Source organism: Euprymna scolopes, chromosome 7 (genome assembly GCF_053919585.1).
Source record: "Euprymna scolopes isolate OS-2025 chromosome 7, ASM5391958v1, whole genome shotgun sequence".
NCBI classification, from domain to species: domain Eukaryota; kingdom Metazoa; phylum Mollusca; class Cephalopoda; order Sepiida; family Sepiolidae; genus Euprymna; species Euprymna scolopes.
This window is the reverse complement of record NC_136488.1, coordinates 72,897,640-72,913,305: the sequence shown is the minus strand read 5'-3', so window position 1 is coordinate 72,913,305 and position 15,666 is coordinate 72,897,640. Positions and strand designations below refer to the sequence as shown.

Below are 15,666 nucleotides of genomic sequence, written 5' to 3'. Positions count from 1 at the left end.
TTACACTGGCCATACTGTGCCAAGCATATACTCAACATTTATCCACACCATACTCACTGAGTAAAAATTATACCATAATCAAACTATTTATTGCTCATACTGTTATGTACTCTTTTAGTCCTCCATTCTAATTATAAGCACCTTTCATGATCCACCAAAAATCAGTGTATTATTATGACTGGAAAACTGTCATTTTGCGAAACTAGTTAGAGTTTTCATATTCTGCAAATATTTTTAATGTAATTTTATTATATTTGAAACATTTAGAGTGTCTTTCTTTTATCAAGTTTCATCTTAAACTGTGATAAGAATATGCTTATGCATTACTGACAATGTTAGTTTGATTATGTATTTTTTATTTACTATGAACATAAAATCCAAAGTCATTTACTGCAATTCTTCAAGAAACAAAATATTTTACATATAATCATCAGGTGGCGAATTCAATTATAATAACCTTATTAAAGAATCATTTTAACACATCAAATCATACACAATACAGAAAAATTTAAGAACACTGCTACAATGTTTTTGATCTTGTAACAAAATAAAAATATACTTCAAAATTATATTCTTGTCGGGCAAAACATTTTCATTATATAAATCATTTCGAATCTTAGTTTTCAAGTAAATTTAGCAATTATAAGAAGTATTAAAAAAAGATTCAAGTAGACAAAAAGAAAGCTGATGGATCATAAAGAATTTGGTGCCATTAGAAGGAATTATTTTTCTCAAGTGTGTGTCATGCCAGGCAGGGTTACCTATCACATGGGGAAAGTCATAGTGCCCCAGCCACTGCCCAAACCAGCACACACCATTTACATGCATACTTAATAGTACATACATACATACATACATACATATTAGCTTATACAAATAACTACTTATGTACAGGATGGAAATGTTTTGGATATTTTTATTTTTATTTCTGTTTTTCTTTTCTTTTTACCCCACCCCCCTCCAATAAAAGATTTTTAGGTTGTCACACACCGTCATCTTAACTTTTGTTAAGAACCATAAAGAATCAACAACTAGCAGGAGTGAACTAAAACAAACACAAGAATTATAAACAGTTTGTTAACCAAAATATTTAAATCTAGCAAAAATTACGACAGAGGCCATTAACTAATGAAAAATAAAAACTAATTAAACAAAGAAGTACCCAAAGCTCTTTTGGATTTAAAGAATAATTTAAGGTTAGGAATCGAAAGATAGCCAATTTATTATTGGCATTGTCTTCATGAATAAGCAGAAGAAATATTTCTTGTTGTTACATATGCAGGAATCAGAAAATAACATGGCAATCAAATCTGTGATTTGTGTCCAGTTCCAACTTGTTTTAAATATAAATTGACTTTATTTTTCTAGAGCAAAACTCAACAAAGGAAAATGAAAGATGAAGAAATGTGTTCTTTGAGAAGAAAATAAATCTTTATTCCATTTATGCTTTAAAAGTATTCATCAAGTATATATTATACATTTAATATACAATCGGTACTTTAGTTTATATTTTCATACAACTTAAATTTAAGTAAAAACACATTTTTCACTTTTGCATTATCATTCTAAATAAGCTTGTAAATTTTAGAAATATGCTGTTGTAATTTCTCGAATAGGACTCCAAATAGATTGTTATAACTAAATGAAGATATTTTTCTGAAACAAAATTTAAGATTCATAAGTATAGCATTAAAGGGCTAGTATTTATTACATATTTTGAAAATGTTTTTAAAATCTAAATTTATAATTAGATAATTTGCTATATGCAGTCTTTGATTTCCACAGGAGTTTAACAAAATATCTTAAGAGAATACGAATGTAAAAATAAATGAACTGTAACAACAAGATATGTTAAGTATTGTTCCCACGCTGGTTTAACATAGACTATTATTATTGAATAAGAACATTTTTTTTTATTTTAACGCTGCTGCTGCTCTAAACTTTTCACTTTTGAATCCTTTCATTTACATTTAGATATTTACTATCTAAAAATATAAGCAAAATTATTTTATATTCCTATAGATAACTGATATTTAAAAGATAACGAAATGCAAGATTGAAAATAGATTGACAATTTTGTTTTCATCTTTTATAAAGTGTTTTTATCTTTGTAAAACAATTCACAAATTGATGGGTTTATTAATTTTTTTTCAATCAAATCCAATGTCAACTTTATAAACCCAACAAATTTATTCAATGCAGAGCATTCATTATATATCGTCTTTAATTACTGAAGTCGGTGAGCGTATTAATGGGAAATAAATTATGCACTTGGATGTAAAGTAACGGTTTATTTTTATATTCAGATTAGACATTTACATTCATTAACTTCAGCGTCTGCAACAGCAGCAATGATTTCATAAAGTAATAATCAGACTAACTCCAAAAAGAGTTTTAACAAGTGAAATCAAAAAGATTAATGCAATAAAATAATACATTAAGCAGCAATCACACATTATCGAAGGCAAGGTAGCAAGAGCTCAAATTATAAGACAGAAAAGAAAGTATTGAGAACATGCTACTAATGAGGAAATATTCACAATTGTTGAAGAAGGAAGAGGAGAAAAACTGTAAGGAGGGGCAATAAACATGGAAGGGTCACAGCAGGCAAGATTGGCAGTTATAAAATAAAAAAAAAACTTTTCAATTTAAGTTTCTTTACTTTTAGTTGGAAAGAATGGCCTTTTTCCTTTCTTTTTCATAATAAAAGATATATATATATATATATATATATATATATATATATATATATATATATATATATATATATATATATGCTGTTTAATTTTTTTCACTTTATTTTCAGGATCCTCTGGATATCAACCATGTAATTCAAAGTAAACTTATATGATGGTAAGTTCTAAAACAATTCTTTTTTTTTTTTTTTTTTTGCTTTTATTTTTCTACAAAGCCCTTTCTTGAATGATATATTGTATTGATGCTGATTTACAGCTGACCTACAACTATTTAATACCAATCAATGAATAATTATCATAAGAGCTAGCAGACAAAGGAAGATACCAACCACTGCTTATTTTGTATTCCCTCTCATCCACATATATGGATAAGGTGAATCTTATAAATAGAAAAATTAGCAGAGGAACGGTTGTAGTAGTTGTCACAGACAAATTATACAACAAAATGACCACCTGTACAAATAAATAAAGGAATGGTTTTTCCTTTCTCCTCTTTTTCTTTTCTTTTCTCTTTTTTTTTTTTTTTTTTTTTTTTTTTTTGAGATTTAGAGATTGAGAGAACAAAATTTTATCCCAATTTCAATTTTTGGATTACAGAAAACACTCCAATGTAAAACAAGATTTGCGAAAGTGGGACATGGAGAGAACCACAAAATTTGGTTTCTGTTTGCAACAGTCACAAAATTATTTTGTACACATTAACCATGAACATGTTGCAGGTCCATACAATTATAGAAGATATTCTTTTATTCATAGCATTTTAACTTAATCTATCATTGAGGTAGACTTTTGTTAACACTCATCATGGACAGAAACGTAGATACGAACTAAAAACTGGTGTACTTAAAGAATTTATCAATCAATTACACACATTTTTCATCCTATTACAAAGTTCAGCAAGCTTTTAGAAAATGTTATCACGTCAAATATTGAACCCAGAGATAATACAAAGATTTAGGTACCGCAAAACTTGTTGGTAATGCTTTCACAACAGACTTATTAATCTTAAATAACAAATTATTAACCACAGGAAACAATTGTAAAGCATCAGCAAAACATTAAAAAGAAATAAAGAACAACATTCATGAATGGACAAGGAGCTAGGTAAATTATAGATAAAAAAGTATTAATACTTAAACAACAAACTTTGTTAGCATCAATTAGATTTTGAATACTTTCAAACACTTCACTTTTTATTTTTTTATTTATTTACATATATCGTCATGTTATGAAGAAAACAAAAACATGTTTTTATTTTCTAATGTATAATGGATTAAATGCTGTGCAGTCCAGGTTAGTTCTGCTTGAAATAAAATAAAATGGTAAGTGCTAAATGTCTGCGTATATCTCTGGATGCGTTTCACTTGCTGTACTTGGTTGTTGAAGATGAATAACATGTTGTAATTGTTGATTGGTGTTCAAACACCATGCAAAATCCACCCACACAGTATTTCACAACTTGCATCTTCAAGAATCATATATAGTTAATTCACAATCGTGTGACAACATTTTTCATCACAGTGGGAGAATTTTCAGTTCATGAAAATAGTACTGTCTTCCATTCTTTCGTGTTTTTTCTAAAGATGACACAGCATGCACTGGATTTGACAAAGAAAAATAAATGAATGAAAATAGTTTAAGATTGTTTTTAATTTAAAAACTAAAAATAAATGATAATATTAACAAAAGAATAAATTAATTTGAAAAAAAATTTTTTTTTAAATGTTGGTGATAAAAAGTAAAGAGAATAGAAAAGTATATGAGATCAAATGTGTTTGTATCAGCATTAGTCTTTGTTGCTCTCATTATTTTCTGGATATTAACAAAAAAATAAATAAAAAATAAAGGCAGCTGTTATTAAATTACTGTAATACTGAGCTTATAACGAGAGCTGATACTGACCATAACAAAAGACATAGCTAAGCGGCAACCAATGGGTGTAGCTTGCAGCCAGTGACAGTTCTGATCTCTCATAGTAACTTTACACATCACCGGTACGCAAAGTTGTAATATTCAACACACCACATTGGTGGAGTAGAATGAAAGAGACTAGTTATCTAACTATTAGTGAAAGTAAAGATGAATGAGCAGAACTTAAAAATGGGAAATGGCAATGTAAAATTATTTATACTTTTTCATAATTTCAAAAAATGACTAAAAACAATTTATTTAAATTAAAACAGATTTAGTGATTAAAAACGTAGATAATTAATTAAAAAAAAACGATAAAATGTAAAATAAAGTAAGTTCTTTACAAATAAAGGTAAAATTTCAATTGAAGATAAATCTCTGTATGGGAGAATTGAGTGCAGAGACAATTATGTGTTTTCTTTTTGTTCAACATTGTAGGAACAAATGTAAATCACATTACGACAACAACTTTCAGTCTAGTACTGACAACAATGGTTTCAGCCTATATTATATAAACGGCATGGCTGAAGGTGTACATAAGTTGGTGAGGAGTATGCCTCATTCTCCCCAGCTCACTTTCATAACTGCTGTCCTTTTTCAGTGTAGTACTTAATAACAGCTGGCTGGGCAACACCATATGGCTTACGTCCTAAAAAGTCTTTTGCAACGGATAATTAATAAACTTTAAAAGCATCAAAGAAATGAAAAAAATAAAAATGGGTAGATAGAAGTAAACAAGTTTCGCCCATCGTTTTCGTGTTATGCTGTGTAATACTTTTTCACTTCAAAAATTAAAAAAAGAAATCTTAATGATAATTGATAATGATAAAAAGCAAATGATTTATATTGCAGTATTTTTCTTTCCAGTTCAAAAATAAAATCATAATGTAGACAAAAAAACTGTCCATTGTGAAAAAAATGAATAAAAATTTCAGTCCAAATGTTTATCAACACAGTTATACTTTGAGGTAGTTTGATGCGACTTCTGGCAAAAATGTTCACATTTTTAACCTTCATCAGCAATTTTATTCTTATGATAATAACACAGCATTGTCTTAGTTTTCACTGAACGCACATAATAGCAACCCATAATGCAATATTCTCCAAGTGAAATTACAGCAAGCAATCTCCATTAGTTATTGTATAATCATGCATCATGGGAGGATAGCATATCAATTAAAAGGATGTGCCATTGGTGTTGCCCCAAAATATGTAACACAATTTAAGAAAAAAAATTACATCATCCAGAAATGCTTCACACATTTTTGTTATAGTTTGGTTTCCTTTCAAGTAAAAGTGTCATTATTTTGTGTTTCATTGCTGTTGTTGTCCATTATTAGTAGTAGCAATAGTATTATTATGCTGAATACTAGTATGTTTTTGCATATAAGTATTATTTTGTGAGTTTGTAACTATGATATGATCACTGGTACGAAATGCCAACCCTCTCCTGGATGGCATTATGTGCAGTGTTGTTACTCGATTATCAGTCTGTCAAATGTCAAAAACGTGCTGCAGTAAAACATTTCACAGCAACTTCAAAATTTCAATATTGGCAATATCGGCTTTATAATACAATAGAATACCAGAACACTACCACCGCCAGAAATATTTTCAGTTTATATTTTTTATTTTAATTAACTTGGCATTTTGTTCTTTGATATAACTTTCTTAGATTAGGTACAACCCCCTACTTTTCCAGCCTTGGATAAAATTTCAAATTGTGTACAATGAATGTTATTGTATTTCAGCATTAAAAATGCCCGAAAATACTGTAAAACAGACAACCGAAACCAAATTAGGTTTAATTTAGTTTACAGGACAGTGTAATCATTAGCAATAGAAAAGAAATTTTATTAATCCCTTAAAAGCAGCAACATTCTCGTCATCTTTCTGTAAATGAAAACATCAAGATTACAATATGCAGGTGCTTGCTACTTTTTGTCATTTGTCAATCTCATCATTGCCTTAACTGAAGAAGCACCATTACCGAGGCAAGTGAATACTAAAAGACATGAAAAAAAAAGATGAGGTAGTTTTCAAACATGACCCACTTTGTATATTAAAGAGCTTACTCACCACAAGACTTAAACAAATCCATTCCCTGAGATATTGCAGTGTTCAATAATGATAACATTTAAAAGCTAATGATTTGTAGTTGGAAACACAATAATAGAATATGAAATTTAATATATTAAAATGAAAGAAAAAGGCAATAATAATTTTTCTTATTAAATTAGCAGCAAGAAAACAACTTATTCATAGAAATAATAAAGATTTACAATCTATATAACAGAATTTAGAAAAGACTGTTATAGTTGCATGTTAGAATAATTTCATTGATTTATAAAAAAACGGTGAGATAAAATATAGATTTACTTTCTTGAATAAAAATAATATATGCTTATCAAATAAGTTTCCTTTATGCAAAATTCATTGAAAAACACTTTTTTATACAATTTTCACTATGATTAATTTTAAAATAATCTTTACTATTCTAACTATGCAATTGATGATTTTTGTTTTAAAAGATTGTATACTGCAAAATGAGTTTTTTTATTAGCGTTGTTTTCATTAAAATACTTGTATTTGATACATATCGTTATCTATTTGGGTTATCTAGTTTAAAAAAAAACATGAGATATATCTTCACCGTTAAAACTTTGAAGTATTCTATAAATCTATAAATTGTATACACATACAAATTATTAAAGAATAGCAAACTAATAAATTAGAGAACATTATCTCGATTTTTATTAATGTTTATATTGATATGACTGTTAAAATTAGAGTATATTTTAAAAAATTAAATGTAGAAGCTAAGTATGATGGGACTTTAAAGACGAAAGAAGCAAATAAAAATGTTTTTTTCTTTTTGGTAATTTCTAGTTGTCTAGCAGCTCTGTTTAAGCCACATATAAATTTTACAATATAATAGAGCTGGATAACTAGAAAGTACCAAATATGTATATAAAGATAATAAATCAGTTAAAGTAGGAGACAGATAGCAAAATGCTAATGAAAAGGTTTACACATAATACAAATGACCAAAAATTGTGATTACAAATAAGGAATTATGCCTATGCATTGATGCTTTTAAACACGTGTATGATAAGCTTTTAGTAAATAAAACTGTGGTGATGAAATGGCTGTGTAAAACTTGTGGCATTGAAAGCATTCTACTAAGGTAAAAGAACAAAAACAATGGTTACAAATGTCCTGCATACGTTCCCCAGAAAAAGATAGGTTTCGATATTACATATGGCCTGACTGTGATCATTGTGAAAAATGAAGCTGCCTGTAAAAAATAAAACAATAAATATTAAAGTGTGTGCTTTTTTCTTTTGGTCTGTTATAAATAGAAGATTGATTTTATTTTCCTCTACTTTTCTTTGTTCCCCTTTTTTTCATAATACAACTGAAATGCCAAGTTAATTAAAAGTTTAAGAAGCACCATTTTATTCCCTTCACCAGTTCAGGTTCAGATCAACAAGCAGAGCACCATTAATTATGTGCACATTTCATGTATGGGGGTATATTTTCCCCCATCTATTTGTACAATAAGAATTAACTGGAGCCATTAAATTACATGTGTTTGTATCGGGGGTGGGATGATGTTGTGGTTTTTCATAGATCAACCAAGGATCACATTAAAATTGCCATAAGCAAGTATAAACATTGAGCAGAATAACATGACTGCTTGCGACAAGTGATTTTGGTCAGTATACAGTAATTTATACTTTAAATTAAAAAAAAAAAGAATGCAACACATTCTTTTTTTTTAAAGAGAGCATTAAGTATTTTATAAAACATTCAAATCAATGAATTTGTTTTCTCCCTCCAACTGATCAGTTAGTTATATTTGTTCACGTGGTAACCCATGAAAATTATAATACTTTACATATTTATACTTTTTCAATTTGGTTGAAATACTTTTATTGGATTTTGAGTTAAAACTGTTTAAGATTATATCTTAATAGATTTGAACTATGTTTTTACTTTCAGGCGTTTCTTTTTGTTTGTATTTTTACTATATATTTTAGGGCTCCACTTTTTTCATTATAAAATGATATAATACATTTTGTAATAAAATATTTATATAGCTTTGGAAATATTGGATTTTTGTAGATTTAATTTAAGAATCTTTCAGGATTTATATAAAATTCATATGAAAGATTAAATTTTTAATAACGAGGAAAGTATAATTAGGAAACTATAAAAGTTCTGTTTAAAGATATGAACTATTTCAATATTTTATAATAAGTCAAGGTGATATTTGATGCAAGGAGTTTTTCTTAATTAAAACTGAAATGAATTGCTTAGCATAAATATGTTGGTAAAATCCACAATATCTTTCTAAAATATTATAGCACAAGAAATTTTCAAAATCTTATCAGTCAAGTAATATTTTCCCAAGAAAATGTAAGGGAGAAAAGAAAATCTTGATTTCTTTTTAAAAAAAATCTTATAACATCTTTTGAACCAGTCAAAATGTGAGGAAAAACAAAATAGAACAATAGTTATCTTTCCTTTATCGAATATGCATACAGATACTTCTACAACTACTGCTACTATCACTACTACTGTAAATATTCAAAGTACCCTTACTTATAATATATTATCAATACTGTCACACATACCATCACTATAAATATTATTAATTTTTATCATATATAAGGAAAAACACTCGTATTTATATTTTCTATATTAATTTCTATACTTTATTTGAAATCGTGATTATTTTTTAATGCTTTGGTTAAAAAACGTTCTCAGGTATATAAAAACACTCCAGAACGTTTTTTAACTCAAGCATTAGAAAAAAATCAAAATTTTATTTTTACTTAAACATTTCAGTAAAATCACTTTCAATAACTATCTCATTGCTAGAAAGGATGTTTTTGATTGAAACGAATCTTTAAATAGCTTTGACTTTTCAAAGTGAATTTTGAAAAAGAAAAATATAACCGTTTTAAAAACACACCTAATGGTATTGAAAATAAAATAAAATAATTAGATAACTTGTTTTGTTTTCTTTTTCACCATAATTTGCTCTTGAACTATAGTGGTTTTTATCCTGGCGTCTTACATGGTGAAGTATTAATAGTTTTACATAGATTTTCTTGAATACAATAAATATATGTCGATAAAATTCTATGTGGTTACAAACTCATAAAAGAATGGGTAAACACTGCAAACTATCATAATCTGATTTCTAACATTTGGTAGGTATTCAAATGGTCTACTAGATTAACTATTAGGTTGTCTTACTACCAAAGCTGCAAGTGGTTATATATATATATAACATATTTACTGAATGGATTCAAATTAAAGTCAAAATAATCATGTGAAATATGGAACTTGGATTCAGCTAGTGAGAATAGAAATGAACATGAAATTAGTATCATATTATTGGATTGAATTTGATTTCAGTATTTGATTTGCATTTACTTTCATTAGATACTGCCTATTATTACATGTAAAAGGGACCATGTGTAAATTTGATGCAGTTTAAAGAAATGAGTTTTACCTGTAATTTTATTAAGTTTCATTCAATTGCCATGCCTTCCAAAACGTAAACAAAACATAGAACACATATTTTCAAAAGGATTTGGTCTCACAATAACATTTTTTCATTTAAAAATCCCAAATAATTTTTAATTCTACGTTTAAAAATATATATTTATTCCTTGCAAAAATGTATATATTTACAACTTTTCTAATATAAAATATTCGAAGCACAAAATATATTTTGTCATCTCATGCCAATGAAAATTTATTTATCAATAATATATGATCGTTTTGAATGATTATATGTATAAATTATAATTTTTGCTCAAACAGATGTTTTGTTTCTGTAGAATAAGTAATAGTTGGAATGTGTGAAGTGATAAAAAGAACAGTTCCACAAAAAACAGAACACATTTTACTTCTGACGATGTTGTAAAAGTGTTTTACTTTTCAAATGAATTTACCAAAAATAAATAGGCAAAATCTATGTCTTCTATTTTCATTTGTTTTTCTGTTCGATGAATTTAGTCCTTATCATAACTTACTAAAAATGCTAATCAAGTTGAATTAGTTTTAAAAAATACCTTCAAACAAATACTTTCCTTCTTAGTGGTTCCTTGTAATTCTGAGATATTTTTGTTTAATAATTTTGTGTAAACAGTTATTTGTGTTTTAAATTAACTTTGAAAATTATTTTTTTAAAAGAAATAGAAATATACTTGTATTTTGTAATAAGTAAATATAAATTGCTTTTGGATATTTTAATTAAAGAATGTATTATTCGGAAACCAAAATATGTGTTCTATGTTTTGTTTTGGGAAGTTATAGCATTTCAATGATTTTAGGTAGTGTCATGCTAAACCCGTTTCTTTTAGCTGCTGTTATAGTGCTGAATTTAGATAAAATCCTTGAAATAATTTTTGTCTGTATTATAGTTATAATTCAACAGAGTCATGTAACAAATCTACAATAAAAAATGTCTTTCAAATATTTCAACTCATTCTATACAGGTTTTGCTGTAGTGTCTTTCTAAAATTGTTTTGCACATTAAACTATAGTTAGAGACAATTCGTCAATAATAATAACTTTCATAGTACTGTCTTTTTTTTAAAACAACTATGGCTCATATAAAATTCTGTTAGTATGTATTTTTAAAATATAAATCTCATTTAAATTTTAACAAGTGGAGTTAAACATTTTATGACTAACATTAAAGTTTAAATATTTATGGAACTGTGAATTTATGGTTAGTTTAATGTTATTTCTGGTATAATATTGAAAACAAGTTTATTTTCTTCCATGCTGAATTTCAAGACATTAAAACAAAAGATTTCTTAACCTAAAAATTGATTGTGAATGAAACAAAAATCATACACTTTAAAAACTGAAAAAGTGTATGAAATAAGTTTTAAAAACTCAAGCATCAAATAGATTAACTAAAATTGAGCTTATATTTTTAGTTAATCTATTCTATTTTTAGTTATTCGATTCATAAAGCTAAAAATAAAGTTCACTGATGTTAATTTAATTCAATGTATTATATATTCTAATAGAATATTAATATTAATTAATTAGTAATGTATTCTATGTTAAGACTTGAAACTGTTTTGGTTTGGATGACACAGTTTTTAAAGAATTTTAATAGTGCTAATGAACATTTCATTATTTTAAAATTTTATATTTCATAATTGTTTAATATCATTTCACCAAATTTCTCAAAAATTATTTAGATAACATTTTAGTAATTGTTTATGTATATACATACTTGTCAATAGCCCATGAAAATGTCGAAAATATAATATTGTATATTTTATTTATTAAATGAAAAATTATTTCATAATATGGAAATTTTATTTTTGAAGTCTTAAAATATCTGCTTTACTTAAAGTTAAATATAAAAGTAAAATAAACACTAGGAAAAGTAAGATAATGTTTTGAACACTTATTTTTCAGTTGAAACTAAAAGCAATAGTAATTTCTTCAATGCAAATTCATATCACACTGCACTCAAATATAAATACACGCATTCAAAACAACTCCATTTAATTAATCAGTTTTATATTACTTAATTTCTGTGATGCATAATACTTTTTTACTTCTAACTTTTCTTAATAACAGCTGCTTTATTTTGGGTTATTACTTTTGATTACTGCTGTTATTATTCTGCATGAAACATCTTCAAATTCATCTTTGTGTGTCTGTTAATTTGTGCTTTGGTTGATATTGTTTAAAAAAAAATTCAGATAAACATCAACAAAAAAATAGGAAAAAACCCCCAAACAATTCCCCATTGTTAACAAAAAAAAAAGAAGTATTTCCCCAAAGATTCTCACAAAAAAAATTCAAAATAGATTTTCCAAAATAATTGTCAGCTATGCATTTTAAATTTCCAGATTCAAATAATAGTAAAATACTTGTAAGTTGTCGTTGTCATAGTAACTATTAGAAGTATGATAAAATTAGTAATAGGAGTAGTGGTAGTAGTGGTAGTTGTAGTAATAGCTGAAGAATCTTAATTAATGGGATGTATGGGTTTTGGGAAGAAAATGTTTTTGCACAACATGGCTATTTAGAAAGAACACAAGGAATGAACATCAGCTACTAAGGTCAAGTTATTGACCTCTCTCATTCTTTCTTACAAAGTTTGTTTCAAATTGTCTACATTTGTAATAGGGCTTATACATGAGGAGCTCTGGCAATATGGATGAAAAAATCGATTTTATCTCTACTTTGATGTCCACACATGTTACACTTTAGTGGATCTTGTTGGCAATGATATCCCATATGAATAGTGTACATGATACAACTTCTATATACGATACCACAATGTCCACACTCAAATGTTTCTTCATTATCTTGTTCCTTATTTTTACGATCCATTTTTGGGTTACTGTTGTTGCTAGAAGCACCACCATCATTGGGATTCATCGGGTAGCGTCTAAATGGTAGTCCAGCTCCATTTTGTTGAGGTGGCAACATAGGGGTTTGAGGTGGAGGTTGATTGTTTGTCTGGTGGTGGTTGCCACCAGTTTCTTGAATGATTTGCATTGCAATTTTTGAACCACGACGATGCATTCCAGATAAAGAGTTCTGTTGATTATAATATGTATTGAGAAAGTGGTTCATTTGTTCTGGTAAGAGATCACCTGATATATTGTCTGATGTTGCTGCTGCCGATGTTGAGGGTTGTGGTGGTTGTGGTGGTGGCTGTTGTGGTGGTAGTGGTTGTTGCTGTTGTGGTGGTGGATGCTGCTGTTGTGGTGGAGGTGGGACTGTAGCTGACATATTGTCATTGATTGGATTGCTTGGATTATGACCAGAAATGTCAGGTTTATGTTCCAGTTCTTCATTAAGGATCTGCAGACTTTTGTGTAGCTGCTCATAACTAATTACATGATCATCAGTTTCTTGGGGGCTCTTTTCGTTGCTTGGAGTTGACCGGAAAGAACCGGTAGGATAGTCTTCAGTTGGAGTTTTCCGTTTGTCCCCAGGAAAAATGGAATATGCTCCAGATTCTGGAGCACACTCAGAAGCTTGAGTTTCCATGCACTCTTGAGGAACATCCGGGCTAACACTACTGCTTTTGTTCCCTCGAGATAGCTCGTCATCTCCATCTTGCATTGGAATGTGGTCTTCATACTTTATTCGAAATGTATCTCTTTTAAATGCTCGACTTTTACGAGAACGTTTTTTAGCCATAGCTTCCTGGTAGGGGACACGTTTCATGTTTGTAAGAGCAGAGCTGTGAATACTAGTTATAGGGGAGGTTAAAACATTTGTGGGCTGGACATTTGATCCTGGCAGGTTGGCATTTCTCATGTCAAAATCATGACCAGAACCCATGAATGGTGACGTCATGATAGGTGACTTAGGTTTTCGCAGATCTAGTGGTATTTCAGTTGTTTGTGGTACTTCAGGACCTGCCTGAGATGTTGGCAGTGGTCCCATTCCAAAACGATTCATCATCTGTTTGATTGTGCTAGCCTGCGGAGAGGAAGAACCACTAGATTGAAGTATTGGGTGTGAAGACATTGTGGCTTTTTGGTTGATATTCTCTGCTTTAACATCAGATTTCATTTCGTTGAATTGTGGACTCCCATTATTTGATTGCTGGAAATTACTATCTGCATTTCCATAAAGTGAATCAGATTGATCATTTCGTTTCTGTTCAGATCCATCGGAATGGTTAAAAGAATTGGATATCATAGATGTCCGTAAATTATGGTCCTCAAGCAAGGCTTCAGATGAAATACCAAAAGCATTGAACAAATCTTGATTCTCGGCAGCATGAACTTTCAAAAGATGGCTATTTAAAGATTCCATGTTTTCAGCAGTAACACTACAGAATGTGCATTTGTAGGGGCTAGAATTGACAGCAGATGTCACTGAGGTAGAAATGGTAACATCTTGAGGAGGATGTTGCTGGTGATGGTGTTGTGGCGGTGGTGGTGGTGGTGGGTGTGGTACTGGTTGCTGCTGTTGTTGCTGAGATGGTGGCTGTGATTGCTGCTGATGCTGTGGTAGAGGTGGCTGTTGCTGTTGTTGGAGTTGGGATGGTTGTTGTTGATGCTGCTGATGTTGCGGTGATTGCTGATGTGGATCTCCAGAATGTACTCCAGAAACTGGAATCAATGGGGGTGGCGGTCTTGGTACACCAGGATGGAAACCGTTGGGTGGCATCTGATTCATAAGATGCCAATAAGGGGGCAAAACAGTTCCATTCATCACTTGAGGTGGCATACCCATTGGAAAAAACCCACCTTGCATGTATTGACGCCGGTCAGGTTTGCGAAGAGTCGGGGCCCTGCAGGCTATCTTGACCCGTCTGCCCTTAGCAAATCTCAACCGAGATACATTGTTATCGAGTCCTTGTGGTAGGCTTCCATCACTGTTCAGGACTGTGGACGGCATATGTCCTAACTTGTCCAAATGCTGCTTTAGACTGTGACAATATTTGGTAGCATACCCACAGTCCTGACAGCGGAATGGGTAAACATTAGTATGTGATTTCATGTGACTGTTGAGCATAGACTTATTAACACAGCGGTAATTGCACTGACTGCACTTGAATGGCTTAGAACCCATGTGATTGCGCAGATGGTACTCCAGATGGTGTTTGTATTCAGTTACAAAGGGGCAAAACTGGCAGTTGAGAATTTTATCTTCTCGCATATGAGAACGAGCATGTGCCCAAAATTCAACCTGAGGAAAAAAAAAAAGATGCAATGAAAATATTATTAAATAAAAAAGTATATCTAATAAAGATATGCAGATAATAAATAATTAATTTTAAAATATGGATAAAAATTGTAAAATTATTCTAAATATCTGCAAGAAGGACTGCACGTATAATCAGTATTTAATCGATATGAAATCTGATAGATCTATTGAAGATGTTTTTATTTTTCATAACATTGCATTATTGCAAACAATCTTACTTATTTCATTGGAAGAAATGAAAAAATTGTACATGAAAATTGTGATATAACATTGTGTCAAAAAAAGCAATATTAGGTGATATATTAGTGCTATTGTTTACAGTTACATTAGT

At 29.4% G+C, this 15,666-nt stretch overlaps 1 protein-coding gene and 1 long non-coding RNA gene across 4 annotated transcripts in view; one reads left to right on the top strand and one right to left on the bottom strand.

Moving 5' to 3' along the window:
• LOC145279780 (uncharacterized) overlaps window positions 1-15,666 on the top strand; it is a 357,881-nt gene that overhangs the window by 30,265 nt on the left and 311,950 nt on the right. The window contains exon 2 of the long non-coding RNA XR_013868447.1: window positions 2,807-2,853. This is a non-coding gene — a long non-coding RNA (uncharacterized LOC145279780). The remainder of the gene's footprint in view (window positions 1-2,806; window positions 2,854-15,666) is intronic.
• Window positions 11,896-15,666, bottom strand: part of LOC145279779 (uncharacterized) — a 185,676-nt gene continuing 181,905 nt past the window's right edge. For all 3 annotated transcript variants that reach the window (XM_080131103.1, XM_080131105.1, XM_080131104.1), the window contains one exon: window positions 11,896-15,317. In XM_080131103.1, coding sequence (XP_079987229.1) covers window positions 12,792-15,317 — 2,526 coding nt within the window. In that variant the 3' untranslated portion in view covers window positions 11,896-12,791. The remainder of the gene's footprint in view (window positions 15,318-15,666) is intronic.